Source organism: Lagenorhynchus albirostris, chromosome 5 (genome assembly GCF_949774975.1).
Source record: "Lagenorhynchus albirostris chromosome 5, mLagAlb1.1, whole genome shotgun sequence".
In the NCBI taxonomy this organism is placed as follows: Eukaryota; Metazoa; Chordata; class Mammalia; order Artiodactyla; family Delphinidae; genus Lagenorhynchus; species Lagenorhynchus albirostris.
This window is the reverse complement of record NC_083099.1, coordinates 64061864-64082130: the sequence shown is the minus strand read 5'-3', so window position 1 is coordinate 64082130 and position 20267 is coordinate 64061864. Positions and strand designations below refer to the sequence as shown.

Here is a 20267-nt window from a genome sequence, read left to right as displayed (position 1 = left end):
GGAAGATTAGCATGTATTAGACAAGTTTTAAATACATACTAGCATTAAATCAACATGTTTTCTGCTTAAAATAATCAGAAATTTAAAATAACTGAAAAGGATACAACATTTTTAGTTTATAACATAATTCAGATGATACTTAATGCTATGAATGTTGTATCTCCTAAAATCATTTATTTCTTGAATTGGTATCTATCCTGTGCTTTGGGAAATACTGTCCTAATGAATTCAGTATAAATTCCTGGCATTCAAAGTCCCTCTGTATTTTGAACTCTCTCTTTGGTCAACTTTTTCACTAAGTTCTATTTGCTACTTCCTGAATTACACAATTTCCCTTACTGTTCCCTCTGCCTAGAATGCTTTTCCTTCCTATTGCTCTCTGTCGATACCCTATCTATCCTTCAAGACTCATTTCACATATTAGATCCTTCATCAAATATTTACTGAGACTCTTTTTTTTTTTTTTTTGTGGTACGCGGGCCTCTCACTGCTGCGGCCTCTCCCGTTGCGGAGCACAGGCTCCAGACGCACAGGCTCAGCAGCCACGGCTCACGGGCCCAGCCACTCCGCGGCATGCGGGATCCTCCTGGACCGGGTCGCGAACCCATGTCCCCTGCATCAGCAGGCGGACCCCCAACCACTGCGCCACCAGGGAAGCCCTACTGAGACTCTTAACCAGAAGAAAATTGGACAGTATTTTGTTACTACCTTTGTTATATCACTTATTATATCCTCATAGACATTAGTATTATTTATGTACTTGTCTTAAAACCCCCCACTATATAATCATACACCCCCTACAATTTTAAGGTCCTTAAAAATAGAGACCCTGTCATACTCATTTTTGTATTTCCTGTGGAACAGAACACATTGCTCAACAGTAAGACAGGCTCAATAAGCACTCATTGGATTTAAATGAAGTCTTAACACAAACATGTCCACTCTACCTCATCCGGAGGTAGATTCAAATTCACATGCATTTTTGAGAAAGAGGAAAATATTACTATAGTATTCCACTGTGCCTTTTCCCTTTACTCTAATCTAGTTTTATTCTCTTCTACCAAGCAATGCCTAGCCCTTCAGATATAGGGAAGTAAACAATTTGAGGCAACAGATTACAGTGGTTCACTCACCTATCTGAACTAGACGACTCAGTTTGAAGTAGTTTTTACAGTGTTTTCTCCCCCAAATTTAAAAAGCACCTTTTCTTTATAGGAAGATTCGGAAATGTGAAATGCACTTTCAACATACAGGCTTATTTATCTGGAAAGATACTTACGTCTCTGCTAACACTGGTTACCTCTAGTGAAGATAACTGAGTAGAAGAGGGACAGGAAAGAGACTTACTTTTCACTGTATGTACTTTTTATCTTTTGAATTTTGTCCACACATAAACTTTTCTTATTTAAAAAACTAACTTTTAAAATTAATATTTAATACCTAATCTCGGTCTTTTGGCTGGTATTTCATCAGTGTCCACTGTAGAAAGCAGAGTGCTGAAAAAAGAGAAAAGAGATATATATGCATATATTCATATACACACATATGCACTCCTACAAGTAAGCTTACTATTTGTGCAACACACCTCCTTCCATTCACTTTGTCATAAAATGAGATCCAACTAACGTTTATGCTATAAGTAGGCCTTTATCATTTGAGGATGTAACACTATGGTTTCAACTATATGAGATCCAAAACCCCCTATTACATAATAATCTGTAGTCTGGCTAAAGTACAAACAGGAAACTGGTCAGAAATCACTTAACTAGTAAATGAATATAGGTAAAAGCTTAGGACCATGCTATTCCTTTTCTCTCCAGAAATGATTTAAGAACAAATAATATCCTTTTGAAAGATGACACCCTCCCCAAAAAAAGTCACTTTCTACTTCAGATAGAAGTAGACAATACAAGAAGCCTCAAAAGATAGTTCTCAGCCAGAAAAAGGTGTTATATTTAACCTCATTTTTATCATGGAAACTATATTACAGTGATAACAAAGAATTTGGAAATTCAGGAAATTTTTGGACCTATACCTCAAGAATGTTAAAAGTTCATGGTATAATCATCCTTCTAAAGATGATTATGAATGATCATATTTACAAAAAACTGAACAGAATAAATCCCAGGAGAATACCATTCAGTTCATAACTTTAAACATCCCAACAAGACTTCCTATCTTCATCTGGACTGAAAAATGGCTTACATTTAAAAGAGTTGTTTTAGATAAAGGATGTGGTAAAGACCAGGAGTTTGATCTACAAGCCACTATTTCCCTGACCAGCAGAGATTCGCAGTAAAAATAAAGGACAGGGAAGAGGAAATTCACATTTCCTTATTCAATAAATATGTACCAAGTGCCTATCACACACCAGCCTCTGCACAAGGCCCTTGGGTCAGAATATACAAACACTACCCTTATATACCCTAAGCATCATTCTAGGTACTTTACAACTTGTTGTCAAATGATCCTTATATCAACCCTACAGAAAGGTAGAAAGAATACGTTAAAACCTTGCCCTCTCTGGAACACATGATGGAATTTAGCTCACAGCCAATTCATCAATGATCTGAATTCTCACTCATACACTAAGTAATCATCTTGTTTTCTCAAGCTCCAAGAAACCATCCTCCAATGATCTTGAGGCTTAATAAAAAAAATGAAATTAACACTTGATCATTAAAAGTTGGGAGGTTATGTATAGAATTGGTATGGTACTTTATTCTCTAGATTAATTCTTAGGGAAGGGGGTAGACACTATGAAATGGGACAAACCAACAGGTAAATGCTGAGAACAACTTTTAGTTTCCCAAAAATATTAACTGAATTTTAGAGTACAGACTAGTGATCTTTTTAAAGGAATGAAGTACCTACTTTTTTTTTCTCATACACTAATTCTAAAGCACAGAATCACTCTCCCTCCCCAGCAAAACACACACACACACACATACACACACACACACACACACACAGTTTGACAGTTGTTTCAAAACAAGACAGCTGCTGTCTCTTGGTGCTAAGAGAACAGTAAGTGTAATCGAAAGGGCTTTGGGCAAGCTGTGAGTCTCACTTAACTGCACTTATTGCGCACAGATGACACTTGGGAGTGTGCCTTGTAAACAGGAGCCACACAAAGACAGTATTCCTTCAATTTTCAGTTTTCAACCTAAGAGCAGCAAAATATGATACAGCCCCATTTGTTGACAGCAACCAGCTTGGACTCTGACAAGAAAGATCCTAACCATCACCGACCACTAGCTCCTTCCATCATCAGGATTCGCATCTGCACAGCGCGGAGGAGCTACTACGTCACCAGGGCATCCGCGACACGCACCTCTACCGCCTCCGCCCAGCTACCTGTTTCTGCCGAGCGGGGCCTGCCTGCCAGGCCCGGATCAGCGCTATGCCGGCCGAGCCCGGGGTGGGGGAGGGGAACAGCCAGGCCGGCGCTCGGGCCCCTCTCCTCTCACCTGTTCGAGCGCCGCCTCTTCAGGAGGGCCCGGGCAGGAGGCACCGGCCGATCACAGAAACGGAAAATGGTGCCGAGAATCCTAACCAGCCATTTGTACATACCAGGCCCAAGCAGCAGCGGCGGCCGACACACCCCGAGACGCAAACCCCAGAGCTGTCGCCGCCGCTGCCGCCTTCGCTGCCTCGGCCACCAACGCCAAAGCTCAGTCGCCGACTTGTGACGCAGTCCTAGGGCCCACAGATACAACGTCACCTGAGCTACAGGACGCCTCCGCTTGCCACCGCTTCTCACGTCACCTCCTCCCGCCCGACCGGAAAGCATCTTCGCTCTCAACCTGCGCAGGCGCAACCTAGGTCCCCACCTCCCGAGCCTAGCAACCAGAATGCCTGCGGGATGGTCCCGGCCCAATCGCTAACGAGATCGCAAGGGCTGTGGGCGGGGTTTTCTCTTTGGCGGAGCCAGTCCTGAGCCTGCCCGCGGGACAAGGCTCTCGGGCCGCACGTGAGGGTTCTCCACCCGGGAGAGGGTTCTCCACCCGGTTCTCCTCCCAGCGCTGAAACACAGTAGGTGATCAGTAAATGTTTGAGTACACCAAATAAAGGTTAGTCAGGTTAATTAACAAACGTTTACCCTGCTAGGCGCCCTTTACTTTTCACATACTTTATGTCTGGTATTTTACACGCAGTCACCTTCATTTCTCCCAGCAACCGCAGGCGATGCGGAGCCTTGTGCCCATTTTTAATAAGGAAATCCAGGCATAGAGCGGTTAAGTAATTGTCAAAAAGCTAGCTAGTGGCACAGCTGGAATTTGAACCACAGTCTGTAACAGCGCCACAGTCCCTCGCCCTTGAAGTCCGTCTACTGGCAGAAACATGATTACAAATTACAAGATAATTGGCTGTAAGTAAACTATACTTCAATTAAATTTTTTAAAAGATAATTGGCTGCTGTGATAAAGGTGGGTAGAAAGTGCAGTAGGAGCCAGAGAAAGGAAAACCGTCGGCTAGGGAAGTTAAGGAAAGGGCACAACTAAAGGAAGGCTTCACAGAAACTTAAGGATGAAAAGCTACCTGTGGCCTACTAGTAGCTACTAGTCCCGCCCCCCCACCCCGAGCCGGCAGGGAGTGCTGCTAATTATTCTCCCTCTCTTATCTAGAGGTCCTACTTCAGGTTAATTATCAACAACAGAAAAGGACCCTCCCTCTTACTAAAGGAAAATCCACTCCCCTGGCCCAACACTCCTGGGAATCCTGAAATGTTTTTATGCCCCACGAATCCATCCCTGAATGCACTTGATCCTTAATCTGTGATTCAATTAAGGTCAGACTTCTAGATTTGCTTGAACTTCAACACAGGCACTCCCTAGTAAGCCTCATCATTTGCTCAATAGACGTTCTTCCTAGATTCTTTCTGCAGCAAGCCACCCACCAGAGCCCCAGAAGAAACAGCTACCCACCTGTGGCTACCACCGCACTGGCCTGGGGGGATGGGGGCAGGTCCTAGAGGGTAGAAGCAAATCCTAAGTGTGAACATGGGCTCCTCCCTCAATTCCCTAAAATTTAGCTAACACCTGGCTGTTACAGATAGTTTGGGAATAATAGAATTATTAATATAAAGCTGAGAAAATTCAGAAGTGGCTATTACAAGTACAGCATCTATAGCCCATTGCCTCCCAAAAGGATTCTGGGCCCCTCAAGGTCATCTCTCCACTCTTCTCAACAACTTCTACATGTCACCAACAGAAGATAATTTCCCTTCCACATTTGCATCTACCCGTTTCAGGCTGGACTCACAAGTTAACTTAAAAGATTACCATTGGCATTATTATGCAGGGCAGTTCAGCTGTGTCCCAACTGCCCATTCCACTATAGAAGTAAGTCTTTGCTTTTGCCAAACCAAGAAGACCACTCAAGTATTGGGAAGGAATTCTCCAAAACAAAAGAGTGGTCTTCATTAAAACATAAATCAGAAAACTGCAAGCTGCTTTAGTTAGAAGAGCAGCTTCTCCCAGGTTCTGGCCACCAAGATTTAAGAAACTTTGGCATCAAGTCTCAGAGCAGACTACTAAGACACCACAACACAATTTTTTTTTCTTTTCCGGACTCATTAAGAGCACCCTCACATACCCAATACTGAAACAGGTCACCCGCCATGAAAAGTGGGAGGGCTTTGGGGTTACAAACCTCAGTCCGAATCTCTGGACCTCATCAGCAAACTAACTCTGCCAGCCCCTCTGCGCACAAACACCACCTCTGTGTTCTCCTAGTTCTCTAGTCACCCTCTGAAATGGAGAAAGAAAGGGGATTCAGCCTTACAGTCGCTTCTGCCTGCGTCTTGTCTGCCAGTTGGTGCCTTCGATGTCCTGTCGTCCACAGTAGAGGCGTGGACCAATGCCCATCCACTGACCAAGGAGTGGGATTATCCTTAACCCCAAATCCACTACTGACGGAGCCATTCCCAGACTCAGGAACTCTTCACTGGAGGCCCAGAGGAGAATCCCAAAATCACACGTAGTAACAAGGATGCTGAGATTTCTGCCCTTGGTTTGGATAACTTCCACCCATGTACCGCCAGAGGAGCACAACCTCATTGCTTTAGTTTTCATAGGGTATCCTAACCGGTTACTCTAATTTTCCAAAAAGACCTCTTCCTCCTCCTCCTGCGGAGATCCTCTCCTTCAAGCCTTTCCATGGCCCCTCCCCCACCTTCCTCAAAACCTACCACACAGAACAATGAAGACCCAGCCCTCCAATCCATTCTTTAGTCTTGCAAATTTTCCCTTTGCCAGCATTCTCGAAGTGTTAAAAGATTTCCTACCAATTTCGTTTTTGCTGACCCCTGTCAGAAGAGAGATCTGGGCCATTTGACTGAAGCGGGGTATGAGCCCATAGATGAGGTGTTGTTGGTTTGGGCCTAATGTGCCTAAAATCTAACATAATTCACCACCATGAAAATTGACTTCCTTCTGGGGACCAACTCCTCTGGTACTCAAGAAAAGCGAACCCTTCTAATAATGTGACTTTGATCTTATTCAGTCTGTCCAATAACTTTGGCTATATTATGCCAAAAGCAAGTATAGCTTTCCGTGTCCTAGATTTTATTACAAAATTTGCTCACATCAACTACAAATGGCTTGTAGTTGCCTCATGTAGAGAAATAATAGCATCTGGCCCTACCTAAGCCTATTTCCTCATCTGCAAAACATAATTCACCAAACCCGTCTCTCAGATCTGTGGGCACATTAAATGTGTTGATGTATATGAAGGGTCTACTTCAATGCCCAGCATAGCTAAGTGCTCAATGTTTCTCTTGCCTCTCTTTCCTTCTCATTTCTAATAAGTCATTTAACTTGCCAGTTCTGCATCCTATGTTTTCTACAGATCTGCCCGTTCCCCTCTCCAAATGTTACCAAGACTGTTAGCCTTGAGCTCTAATCCTCCTCCTTCAGCTGCAGGGAGGTGTTGTCCTAGTCTTACAGGAAACCACCAGAATAGAAAAACAAGAGCCCACCAAACCAGTTAGAACCAACTACGTCCAAGGTGGTAGAAAACCTGACCTTCAGTAGACCCTCATTATATGCTCATTGTAATACATTTGCATGGTAAATAACACACCTGATAGTTGACAATTGCCACAGGAAGAGCCAGAAGGGCCCATAAAAGAACTGAAAACGGGTGTTGTAAAACTATTGTTGTCCCAGTTCCTAGCATACCACACCTCTGTTCTCAGATAAGTCATAAATATTCCTCTCTCTCTTTTTTTTTTTTTTTTTTTGCTGAGCTGCTCAGCATGCAAGATCTTACTTCCCTGAACAGGGATTGAACCCATGCCCCCTGCAGTGGAAGCATGGAGTCTTAAGCACTGGACCTCCAGAGAAGTCCTCCTCCCTCACTTTACTCAGTTCCCTCCTTTTACCTCGACCCTCCTGTATATATGGTGTCTCAAGCAGGTTGAGAATTTGATTTTCTTTTCTTTTTTTAAATAAACATATTATTTTGGAGTAATTTTAGATTTACAGAAAAGTTACAGAGAATACAGACTTCCCTTATACTCTTCACCCATTTGCTTCTACTACATAACTGTGGTACATTTATCAAAGTAAGACAGTAATACTGGCACATTACTATTTTTTTTTCTTTTTTTTTTGAATTTTATTTTATTTTTTTATAGAGCAGGTTTTCATTAGTCACCCATTTTATACACATCGGTGTACACATGTCAATCCCAATCGCCCAATTCATCACAACACCACCACCAACCCCCGCCGACTTCCCCGCTTGGTGTCCATACGTTTGTTCTCTACATCTGTGTCTCAGTTTCTGCCCTGCAAACCTGTTCATCTGTACCATTTTTCTAGGTTCCACATATATGTGTTAATATATGATATGTTTTTCTCTTTCTGACATACTTCACTCGTATGACAGTCTCTAGATGCATCCACGTCTCTACAAATGACCCAGTTTCATTCCTTTTTATGGCTGAGTAATATTCTATTGTATATATGTACCACTTCTTCTTTATCCATTTGTCTGTCGATGGGCATTTGGGTTGCTTCCATGACCTGGCTATTGTAAATAGTGCTGCAATGAACATTGGGGTGCATGTGTCTCTCTGAATTATGGTTTTCTCTGCGTATATGCCCAGTAGTGGGATTGCTGGGTCATATGGTAATTCTATTTTTAGTTTTTTAAGGAACCTCCATACTGTTCTCCATAGTGGCTGTATCAATTTACATACCCACCAACAGTGCAAGAGGGTTCCTTTTTCTCCACACCATCTCCAACATTGTTGTTTGTAGATTTTCTGATGATGCCCATTCTAACCAGTGTGAGGTGATACCTCATTGTAGTTTTGATTTGCATTTCTCTAATAATTAATGATGGTGAGCAGCTTTTCATGTGCTTCTTGGCCATCTGTATGTCTTCTTTGGAGAAATGTCTATTTAGGTCTTCTGCCCATTTTTGGATTAGGTTGTTTGTTTTTTTAATATTGAGCTACATGAGCTGTTTATATATTTTGGAGATTAATCCTTTGTCTGTTGATTTGTTTGCAAATATTTTCTCCCATTCAGAGGGTTGGCTTTTCATCTTGTTTATGGTTTCCTTTGCTGTGCAAAAGCTTTTAAGTTTCATTAGGTCCTATTTGTTTATTTTGGTTTTTATTTCCAGTACTCTAGCAGGCAGATCAAAAAAGATCTTGCTGTGATTTATGTCAAAGGGTGTACTTCCTATGTTTTCCTCTGAGAGTTTTAGTGTCCGGTCTTACATTTAGGTGTCTAATCCATTTTGAGTTTATTTTTGTGTATGGTGTTAGGGAGTGTTCTAATTTCATTCTTTTACATGTAGCTGTCCAGTTTTCCCAGCACCACTTATTGAAGAGACTGCCTTTTCTCCATTGTATATCTTTGCCTCCTTTGTCATAGATTAGTTGACCATAGGTGCGTGGGCTTATCTCTGGGCTTTCTACCCTGTTCCATTGATATATATTTCTGTTTTTGTGCCAGTACCATATTGTCTTGCTTACTGTAGCTTTGTAGTATAGTCTGAAGTCAGGGAGTCTGATTCCTCCAGCTCCGTATTTTTTCCTCAAGCCTGTTTTGGCTATTCGGGGTCTTTTGTGTCTCCACACTAATTTTAAGATTTTTTGTTCTAGTTCCATAGAGAATGCCATTGGTAATTTGATAGGGATTGCATTGAATCTGTAGATTGCTTTGGATAGTATAGTCATTTTCATAATATTGATTCTTCCAATCCAAAAACATGGTATATCTTTTGATTTGTTGGTATCATCTTTAATTTCTTTCATCAGTGTCTTATAGTTTTCTGCATACAGGTCTTTTGTCTCCCTAGGTAGGTTTATTCCTAGGTATTTTATTCATTTTGTTGCAATGGTAAATGGGAGTGTTTCCTTAATTTCTCTTTCAGATTTTTCATCATTAGTGTATAGGAATGCAAGAGATTTCTGTGCATTAATTTTGTATCCTGCAACTTTACCAAATTCATTGATTAGCTCTAGTAGTTTTCTGGTGGCATCTTTAGGATTATCTATGTATAGTATCATGTCATGTGCAAACAGTGACAGTTTCACTTCTTCTTTTCCAATTTGTATTCCTTTTATTACTTTTTCTTCCCTGATTGCCATGGGGAGGAATTCCAAAATTATGTTGAATAATAGTGGTGAGAGTGAACATCCTTGTCTTGTTCCTGACCTTAGAGGAAATGTTTTCAGTTATTCACCATTGAGAATGATGGTTGCTGTGGGTTTGTTGTATATGGCCTTTATTATGTGGAGGTGGGTTCTCTCTATGCCCACTTTCTGGAGAGTTTTTATCATATATGGGTGTTGAATTTTGCCAAAAGCTTTTTCTGCATCTACTGAGATGATCATATATGGTTTTTATTCTTCAATTTGTTAATATGTTGTATCACATTGATTGATTTGCATGTATTGAAGAATCCTTGCATCCCTGGGATAAATCCTACTTGATGATGGTGTATGATCTTTTTTAATGTGTTGTTTGATTCTGTTTGCTAGTATTTTGTCGAGGATTTTTGAATCTATATTCATCAGTGATATTGGTCTGTAATTTTCTTTTTTTGTAGTATCTTTGTCTGGTTTTGGTATCAGGGTGATGGTGGCCTCATAGAATGAGATTGGGAATGTTGCTTCTTTGCAAATTTTTGGAAGAGTTTGAGAAGGATGGTGTTAGCTCATCTCTAAATGTCTGATAGAATTCACCTGTGAAGCCTTCTGGTCCTGGACTTTTGTTTGTTGGAAGAATTTTCTTTTTTTTGCGGTACGTGCGTCTCTTACTGTTGTGGCCTATCCCACTGCGGAGCACAGGCTCCGGACGCGCAGGCCCCATGGCCATGGCTCATGGGCCTAGCCACTCCGCGGCATGTGGGATCTTCCTGGACTAGGGCACGAACCCGCGTCCCCCGCATTGGCAGGTGGACTCTCAACCACTGCACCACCAGGGAAGCCCCTGTTGGAAGAATTTTAATCACAGTTTCAATTTCATTACTTGTGATTTGTCTGTTCATATTTTCCATTTCTTCCTGGTTCAGTCTTGGAAATTTACACCTTTCTAAGAATTTGTCCATTTCTTCCAGGTTGTCCATTCATTGGCATAGAGTTGCTTGTAGTAGCCTCTTAGGATGCTTTGTATTTCTGCAGTGTCTGTTGTAACTTCTCCTTTTTCATTTCTAATTTTATTGATTTGAGTCCTCTCCCTCTTTTTCTTGATGAGTCTGGCTAAAGGTTTATCAATTTTGTTTATCTTCTCAAAGAACCAGCTTTCAGATTTATTGATCTTTGCTATTGTTTTCGTTGTTTCTATTTCATTTATTTCTGCTCTGATCTTTATGATTTCCTTCCTTCTACTAATTTTGGTTTTTGTTTGTTCTCCTTTCTCTAGTTCCTTTAGGTGTAAGGTTAGATTGTTTATTTGAGATTTTTCTTGTTTCTTGAGGTAGGCTTGTATAGCGATAACCTTCCCTCTTAGAACTGCTTTTGCTACATCCCATAGGTTTTTGATCATCATGTTTTCATTGTCATTTGTCTCTAGGTATTTTTTGATTCCCTCTTTGATTTTTTTACTGATCTCTTGGTTATTTAGTAACGTATTGTTTAGCCACCATGTGTTTGTGTTTTTTACGTTTTCTCCCCTGTAATTGATTTCTAATTTCATAGCATTGTGGTCAGAAAAGATGCTTGATACGATTTCAATTTTCGTAAATTTACTGAGGCTAGATTTGTGACCCAAGATGTGATCTATCCTGGAGAATGGTCCATGTGTAGTTGATAAGAAAGTGTAATCTGCTGTTTTGGGATGGAATGTCCTATAAATATCAATTAAGTCTATCTGCTCTATTGTGTCATTTAAAGCTTGTGTTTCCTTATTAATTTTCTGACTGGATGAACTGTCCATTGGTGTAAGTGAGGTGTCAATGTCCCCCATTATTATTGTGTTACTGTCGATTTCCTCTTTTAGAGTTGTTAGCAGTTGCCTTATGTATTGAGGTGCTCCTATGTTGGGTGCATATATATTTATAATTGTTATATCTTCTTCTTGGATCGATCCCTTGATCATTATGTAGTGTCCTTCCTTGTCTCTTGTAACATTCTCTATTTTAAAGTCTATTTTATCGGATATGAGTACTGCTATTCCAGTTTTCTTTTGATTTCCATTTGTGTGGAATACCTTCTTCCATCCTCTCACTTTCAGTCTGTATGTGTCCATAGGTCTGAGGTGGGTCTCTTGTAGACAGCATATATATGGGTCTTGTTTTTGTATCCATTCAGCGAGCCTGTGTCTTTTGGTTGGAGCATTTAATCCATTCACGTTTAAGGTAATTATCGATATATATGTTCCTATTACCATTTTCTTAATTGTTTTGGGTTTTTTTGTAGGTCCTTTTCTTCTTTTGTGTTTCCCACTTAGAGAATTTCCTTTAGCATTGTCGTAGAGCTTGTTTGGTGGTGCTGAATTCTCTTAGCTTTTGCTTGTCTGTAAAGCTTTTGCTTTCTCCATCGAATCTGAATGAGATCCTTGCTGGGTAGGGTAATCTTGGTTGTAGGGTCGTCACTTTCATCACTTTAAGTATATCATGCCACTCCCTTCTGGGTTGTAGAGTTTCTGCTGAGAAATCAGCTGATACCCTTAAGGGAGTTCCCTTCTATGTTATTTGTCATTTTTCTCTTGCTGCTCTCAATAGTTTTTCTTTCTCTTTAATTTTTATCAATTTGATTACTATGTGTCTTGGCGTGTTTCTTCTTGGGTTTATCCTGTATGGGACTCTCTATGCTTCCTGGACTTGGGTGGCTATTTCCTTTCCCATGTTAGGGAAATTTTCAACTATAATCTCTTCAATTATTTCTCAGGTCCTTTCTCTCTCTCTTCTCCATCTGGGACCCCTATTATGTGAATGTTGTTGCATTTAATGTTGTCCCAGAGGTCTCTTAGGCTGTCTTCAGTTCTTTTCATTCTTTTTTCTTTATTCTGTTCCACAGCAGTGAATTCCACCATTCTGTCTTCCAGGTCACTTATCCGTCCTTCTGCCACAATTATTCTGCAATTGATTCCTTCTAGTGTATTTTTCATTTGTTATTGTATTGTTCATCTCTGTTTCGTTGTTCTTTAATTCTTCTAGATCTTTGTTAAACATTTCTTGCATCTTCTCGATCTTTGCCTCCATGCTTTTTCCGAGGTCCTGGATCATCTTCACTATCACTATTCTGAATTCTTGTTCTGGAAGTTTGCCTATCTCCACTTCATTTAGTTGTTTTTCTGGGGTTTTATCTTGTTCCTTCATCTGGTACATAGCCCTCTGCCTTTTCATCTTGTCTATCTCTTTGTGAATGTGGTTTTTGTTCCACAGGCTGCAGGATTGTAGTTCTTCTTGCTTTGCTGTCTGCCCTCTGGTGGATGAGGCTATCTAAGAGACTTATGAAAGTGTCCTGATGGGAGGAACAGTGGTGGGTAGAGCTGGCTGTTGCTCTGGTGGGCAGAGCTCAGTAAAACTTTAATCTGCTTGTCTGCTGATGGGCGGGGCTGGGTGGGTCCCCTCCCTGTTGGTTGTTTGGCCTGAGGTGACCCAACACTGGAGCCTACCCGGGCTCTTTGGTGGGGCTAATTGAGGACTCTGGGAGGGCTCACACCAAGGAGTACTTCCTATAACTTCTGCTGCCAGTGTCCCTGTCCTCTCTGTGAGACACAGCCACAGCCCACCTCTTCAGGAGACCCTCCAACACTAGGAGGTAGGTCTGGTTCAGTCTCTATGGGGTCACTGCTCCTTCCCCTGGGTCCCAATGCACACATTACTTTGTGTGTGCCCTCAAGAGTGGAGTCTCTGTTTCCCCCAGTCCTGTCATTGTCCTGCAATCAAATCCCACTAGCCTTCAAAGTCTGATTCTCTAGGAATTCCTCCTCCCATTGCCAGACCCCAAAGTTCAGAAGCCTGATGTGGGCTCAGAACCTTCAATCCAGTGGGTGGTCTTCTGTGGTATATGTTCTCCAGTTTGTGAGTCACCCACCCAGGAGTTATGGCATTTGATTTTATTGTAATTGTGCCACTCCTACCATCTCATTCTGGCCTCTCCTTTGTCTTTGGATGTGGGGTATCTTTTTTGGTTAGTTCCGGTGTCTTCCTGTCAATGGTTGTTCAGCAGTTAGTTGTGATTCTGGTGGTCTTGCAAGGAGAAGTTGATTTTCAAACTAAGTTCCTACTTCTCCATTCTCTGGCCATTGATTAAAGCCTGTGCTATTTCAGTCTTAGCATCCATTTTGTTATTGGCTGTGTAAATCTGAATGGAAAAAGAACCCTCCCTGCTAAGGCAGGGGGCTTTGTCTGGGCTAGGGCCCAAGTGGGGGTGAGGTAGAAGATAGATGGGCCCCTGGGACAAACAGCTGTGTTTGTCAAGTAGAGTAAAATTAAAGCTTTGTTCTCACCCAGACACTCCAAGGACAAAGGTAATGGCAGAAGCTGAGCTCTGCTGAAGTAAAGAGATAAGATGACCACTGCTGAGGTCAAAGAAAATTTCCCTGTCTGCACATGTGCAGGAAGGCTACTTGGGGGTCAAAAAGGAAGGAGGTGCCACCCCATAATAAGTGTGGACATGCACCCACAGACCTCTGCAGTGGGATCCATCTTAGCAAAAAATTGCACACGTGTAAATTGGTTCAAGATGGCAGAGTAGAAGGACTTGCACTCACTCCCTCTTATGAGAGCACCAGAATCATAACTAACTGCTGAACAATCATCATCAGGAAGACGCTGAAACTCACCAAAAAAGATACCCCACATCCAAATACAAAAGAGAAACCACAATGAGATGGGAGGAGGGGTGCAATCACAATAAAATCAAATCCCATAACCACTGGGTGGTGACTCACAAACTGGATAACGATTATACCACAGAAGTCCACCCACTGGAGTGAAGGTTGTGAGCCCCACGTTAGGCTTCCAAACCTGGGGATCTGGCAATGGGAGGAGGAATTCCCAGTGAATCAGACTTTGAAGGCTAGCAGGATTTGATTGCATGACTGACAGGACTGGGGGAAACTGGCGTCTCCACTCTTGGAGGGCATACACAAAGTAATGTGCACATCAGGACCCAGAGGAAGGAGCAATGACCCCACAGGAGACTGAACTAGATGTACCTGCTAGTGTTAGAGGGTCTCCTGCAGAGGCGGGGGGTAGCTGTTTCTCACCATGAGGACAAGGATACTGGCAGCAGAAATTCTGGGAAGTACTCATTGGCGTGAGCCCTGCTGGAGTCCGCCATATAGCCCCACCAAAGAGCCTGTAGCCTCCAGTGCTGAGTTGCCTCAGCCCATACAACCAAAGGGAGGGAACTCAGCCCCACCCATCAGCAGACAAACGGATTAAAGTTTTACTGAGCTCTGCCCACCAGAACAATACCCAGCTCTACCCACCACCAGTCCCTCCCATCAGGAAGCTTGCACAAGCCTCTTAGATAGCCCCATCCACCAGAGGCCAGTCAGCAGAAGCAGGAAGAATGACAATCCTGCAGCCTGTGGAAGGAAAACCACATTCACAGAAAGAGAGACAAAATGAAAAGGCAGAGGGCTATGTACCAGATGAAGGAACAGATAAAACCTCAGAAAAACAATTAAATGAAGTGAAGATAGGTAACCTTCCAGAAAAAGAATTAAGAATAGTGATAGTGAAGGTGATATAGGACCTTGGAAAAAGAATGGAGGCAAAGATCAAGAAGATGCAAGAGATATTTAACAAAGTCCTGGAAGAATTAAATAAAAAACACCTAGAAGAATTAAAAGAACAAACACACAGAGATGAACAGTACAGTAACTGAAATGAAAAATACACTACAAGGAATCAATAGCAGAATAACTGAGGCAGAAGAACAGATAAGTGACCTGGAAGACAGAATGGTGGAATTCACTGCCATGGAACAGAATAAAGAAAAAAGAATGAAAAGAAATGAAGACAGGGCTTCCCTGGTGGCTCAGTGGTTAAGAATCCGCCTGCCAATGCAGGGGACACGGGTTTGAGCTCTGGTCTGGGAAGATCCCACATGCCGCGGAGCAACTAAGCCCATGTACCACAACTACTGAGCCTGCGCTCTAGAGCCTGTGAACCACAACTACTGAGCCCGCGTGCGACAACTACTGAAGCCCGCGCGCCTAGAGCCCGTGGTCCGCAACAAGAGAAGCCACCGCAATGAGAAGCCCACGCACTACAACAAAGAGTAGCCCCTGCTCGCCCCAACTAGAGAAAGCTTGCGTGCAGCAACGAAGACCCAATGTAGCCAAAAATAAATTAATAAAAAATAAATTAAAATACAGAATTATAAAAAAAAAAAAGAAAGAAAGAAAGAAATGAAGAGAGCCTAAGAGCCCTCTGGGACAACATTAAACGCAGCAACATTCGCATTATAGGGGTCCCAGAAGAAGAGAGAGAGAAAGGACCCAAGAAAATATTTGAAGAGATTATAGTCGAAAACTTCCCTAACATGGGAAAGGAAATAGCCACCCAAGTCCAGGAAGTGCAGACAGTCCCAGGCAGGGTAAACCCAAGGAGAGACACACTGAGACACATAGTAATCAAATTGACAAAAATTAAAGACAAAAATTATTAAAAGCAACAAGGGAAAAACGACAAATAACGTACAACAGAACTCCCATAAGGTTAACAGCTGATTTCTCAGCAGAAACTCTACCAGCCAGAAGGGAGTGGCACGATATATTTAAAGTGATGAAAGTGAAGAACCTACAACAAAGATTACCCTACCCAGCAAGGATCTCATTCAGATTCGATGGAGAAATCAAGAAAAAGCTAAGAAAATTCAGCTCTACAGCAAATGCTAAAGGAACTTCTCTAAGTGGGAAACACGAAAGAAGAAAAGGACCTACAAAAACAAACCCAAAACAATTAAGAAAATGGTAATAGGAACATATATATCGATAATTACATTTAATGTGAATGGATTAAATGTTCCATCCAAAAGATACAGGCTTGCTAAATGGATACAAAAACAAGACCATATATATGCTGTGTACAAGAGACATACTTCAGACTTAGGGACACATACAGACTGAAAGTGAGGGGATGGCAAAAGATATTACATGCAAATGGAAATCAAATGAAAGCTGGAGTAGCAATGCTCATATCAGATAAAATAGACTTTAACATAAAGAATGTTACAAGAAACAAGGAGGGACACTACATAATGATCAAGGGATCAATCCAAGAAGAAGATATAACAATTATAAATATATATGCACCCAACATAGGAGCACCTCAAAACATAAGGCAACTGCTAACAGCTATAAAAGAGGAAATCAACAGTAACACAATAATAGTGGGGGACTTTAACACCTCACTTACACCAATGGACAGATCATCCAGTCAGAAAATTAATAAGGAAACACAAGCTTTAAATGACACAATAGAGCAGATAGACTTAATTGATATTTATAGGACATTCCATCGCAAAACAGCAGATTACACTTTCTTCTCAAGTGCACACGGACCATTGTCCAGGATAGATTACATCTTGGGTCACAAATAAAGCCTCCATAAATTTAAGAAAATTGAAATCATATCAAGCATCTTTTCCGACCACAACGCTGTGAGATTAGAAGTAAATTACAGGGAAAAAAACATAAAAAACACAAACACCTGGAGGCTGAACAATATGTTACTAAATAACCAAGAGATCAGTGAAAAAATCAAAGAGGAAATCAAAAAATACCTAAAGACAAATGACAACTAAAATATGATGATCCAAAACCTATGGGATGTAGCAAAAGCAGTTCTAAGAGGGAAGGTTATCGCTATACAAGCCTACCTCAAGAAACAAGAAAAATCTCAAATAAACAATCTAACCTTACACCTAAAGGAACTAGAGAAAGGAGAACAAACAAAAAACAAAATTAGTAGGAGGAAGGAAATCATAAAGATCAGAGCAGAAATAAGTGAAATAGAAACAACGAAAACAATAGCAAAGATCAATAAATCTGAAAGCTGGTTCTTTGAGAAGATAAACAAAATTGATAAACCTTTAGCCAGACTCATCTAGAAAAAGAGGGAGAGGACTCAAATCAATAAAATTAGAAATGAAAAAGGAGAAGTTACAATGGACACCGCAGAAATACAAAGCATCCTAAGAGGCTACTACAAGCAACTCTATGCCAATAAAATGGACAACCTGGAAGAAATGGACAAATTCTTAGAAAGGTGTAAATTTCCAAGACTGAACCAGGAAGAAATGGAAACTATGAACAGATGAATCACAAGTAATGAAATTGAAACTGTGATTAAAATTCTTCCAACAAACAAAAGTCCAGGACCAGATGGCTTCACAGGTGAATTCTATTAGACATTTAGAGAAGAGCTAACAGCCATCCTTCTCAAACTCTTCCAAAAAATTGCAGAGGAAGGAACACTCCCAAACTCATTCTATGAGGCCACCATCACCCTGATACCGAAACCAGACAAAGATACTACAAGAAAAGAAAATTACAGACCAATATCACTGATGAATATAGATGCAAAAATCCTCAACGAAATACTAGCAAACAGTATCCAACAACACATAAAAGGGGATCATACACCATGATCAATTGGGATTTATCCCAGGGATGCAAGAATTCTTCAAAATACACAAATCAATCAATGTGATACACCATATTAACAAACTGAAGAATAAAAACCATATATGATCATCTCAATAGATGCAGAAAAAGCTTTTGAGAAAATTCAACACCCATATATGATAAAAAACTTTCCAGAAAGTGGGCACAGAGAGAACCTACCTTAACATAATAAAGGCCATATACAACAAACCCACAGCAATCATCATTCTCAATGGTGAAAAACTGAAAACATTTCCTCTAAGGTCAGGAACAAGATAATGATGTTCACTCTCACCACTATTATTCAACATAGTTTTGGAATTCCTCCCCATGGCAATCAGAGAAGAAAAAGAAATAAAAGGAATACAAATTGGAAAAGAAGAAGTGAAACTGTCACTGTTTGCAGATGACATGATACTCTACATAGATAATCCTAAGGGTGCCACCAGAAAACTACTAGAGCTAATCAATGAATTTGGTAAAGTTGCAGGATACAAAATTAATGCACAGAAATCTCTTGCATTCCTATACACTAATGATGAAAAATCTGAAAGAGAAATTAAGGAAACAATTCCATTTACCATTGCAACAAAAAGAATAAAATACCTAGGAATAAACCTTCCTAAGGAGGTAAAAGAACTGTACTCAGAAAACTAGAAGACACTGATGAAAGAAATCAAAGACGACACAGATGGAGAGATATAGGATTTTCTTGGATTGGAAGAATCAGTATTGTGAAAATGAATACACTACCCAAAGCAATCTACAGATTCAATGCAATCCTTATCAAATTACCAATGGCATTTTCTGCAGAACTAGTACAAAATGTCTTAAAATTTGTATGGAGACACAAAAGACCCTGAATAGCCAAAGCAATATATTTTTTATTTTTTTAAATTTTTGGCTGCATTGGATCTTCGTTGCTGTGCGCGGGCTTTCTCTGGTTGTGGCAAGTGGGGGCTACTCTTTGTTGCAGTGCGCGGGCTTCTCATTGTAGTGGCTTCTCTTGTTGCACAGCAGAGGCTCTAGGCACACGGGCCTCAGTAGTTGTGGCATCTAGGCTCACTAGTTGTGTCACGTGAGCTCTAGAGCGCAGGCTTAGTAGCTGTGTTGCATGGGCTTAGTTGCTCCACAGCATGTGTGATCTTCCTGGGCCAGGGTGCGAACCCATGTCCCCTGCATAGGCAGGCAGATTCTTAACCACTGCGCCACCAGGGAAGCCCCGCTAAAGCAATCTTGAGGGAAAAAAACGGAGCTGGAGGAATCAGACTCCCTGACTTCAGACTATACTACAAAGCTACAGTAATCAAGACAATGTGGTACTGGCACAAAAACTGAAATATAGATCAATGGAATAGGATAGAAAACCCAGAGATAAACCCACACACCTATGGTCAACTAATCTATGACAAAGGAGGCAAGGATATACAAATGGAGAAAAGACAGTCTTCAATAAGTGGTGCTGGGAAAACTGGACAGCTACATGTAAAAGAATGAAATTAGAACACTTCCTAACAGCATACACAAAAATAAACTCCAAATGGATGAAGGACCTAAATGTAAGACCGGACACTATAAAACTCTTAGAGGGGACACAGCGGTGAGTCAGAATCTGTTTGCAAGCACAGAGAAGTTTCTCCAAGTTATGTGGGTACAACAATGGACACCCAGAAGGACGTTCAACTCCCAAATCAACAGCCAATGATATATATCTGTGGAGAATGTCACACAGAAAATGAAATAAAATCAAGGGATCCAATCCGATGCACAGAATGTGGATACAGAATAATGCACAAGAAAAGGACTAAAAGATTGGTGTTTTTTGATGCTCAATGAAACACGAAATTCAGAGGAATATCTTCATTTGCATTTGGATTTGCTGTTAATATTGTATAGCTTTTGATTAGTGTACTTTATGAATACAACTATACACACATGTTTTCATTTTAAAAGCCATATTGTATTTAGGTATCTACTAATAGTTTATATAAGGATATTATTTTTTGTTCTGTTACATGGTTTGTAATTTAATTTTATATGTAATCTGACACACAATGAAGGTTAAAGTGCTTCCCCAAACTACACTTTAATCAAATTCTAGAATCATCTGGCACCCTTGTTAAAAATGAAGTTTGCTAGGGCCCTCTAAAGGTCTGATTAAGTAAGTTCCTA

At 40.9% G+C, this 20267-nt stretch overlaps 2 protein-coding genes across 7 annotated transcripts in view; one reads left to right on the top strand and one right to left on the bottom strand.

Moving 5' to 3' along the window:
- Positions 1-3691, bottom strand: part of SENP2 (SUMO specific peptidase 2) — a 40348-nt gene extending 36657 nt beyond the window's left edge. For 2 of the 6 annotated variants that reach the window (XM_060150225.1, XM_060150226.1), the window contains exons 1-3: positions 3471-3550; positions 1441-1496; positions 1280-1315 (exon numbers count right to left, since the gene is read on the bottom strand). Coding sequence is in view for 2 of the 6 variants with exons in the window: in XM_060150224.1 (XP_060006207.1) it covers positions 1441-1496; positions 3471-3571 (157 nt within the window). In the remaining 4 variants the exon portion in view is untranslated. Of the gene's footprint in view, positions 1-1279; positions 1316-1440; positions 1497-3470 lie in introns of those variants that run through there. The other 4 variants (XR_009540707.1, XM_060150224.1, XM_060150223.1 and 1 more) reach the window with 3 other exon arrangements.
- Positions 3692-19730: 16039 nt separating this feature from the next.
- On the top strand, positions 19731-19963 carry LOC132520515 (DNA-directed RNA polymerases I, II, and III subunit RPABC4-like). The gene has a single exon (XM_060149255.1). The coding sequence runs from the start codon at positions 19755-19757 to the stop codon at positions 19929-19931; it is 177 nt and encodes a 58-aa protein (XP_060005238.1). The 5' UTR covers positions 19731-19754; the 3' UTR covers positions 19932-19963.
- The last annotated feature ends 304 nt before the right edge of the window (positions 19964-20267 follow it).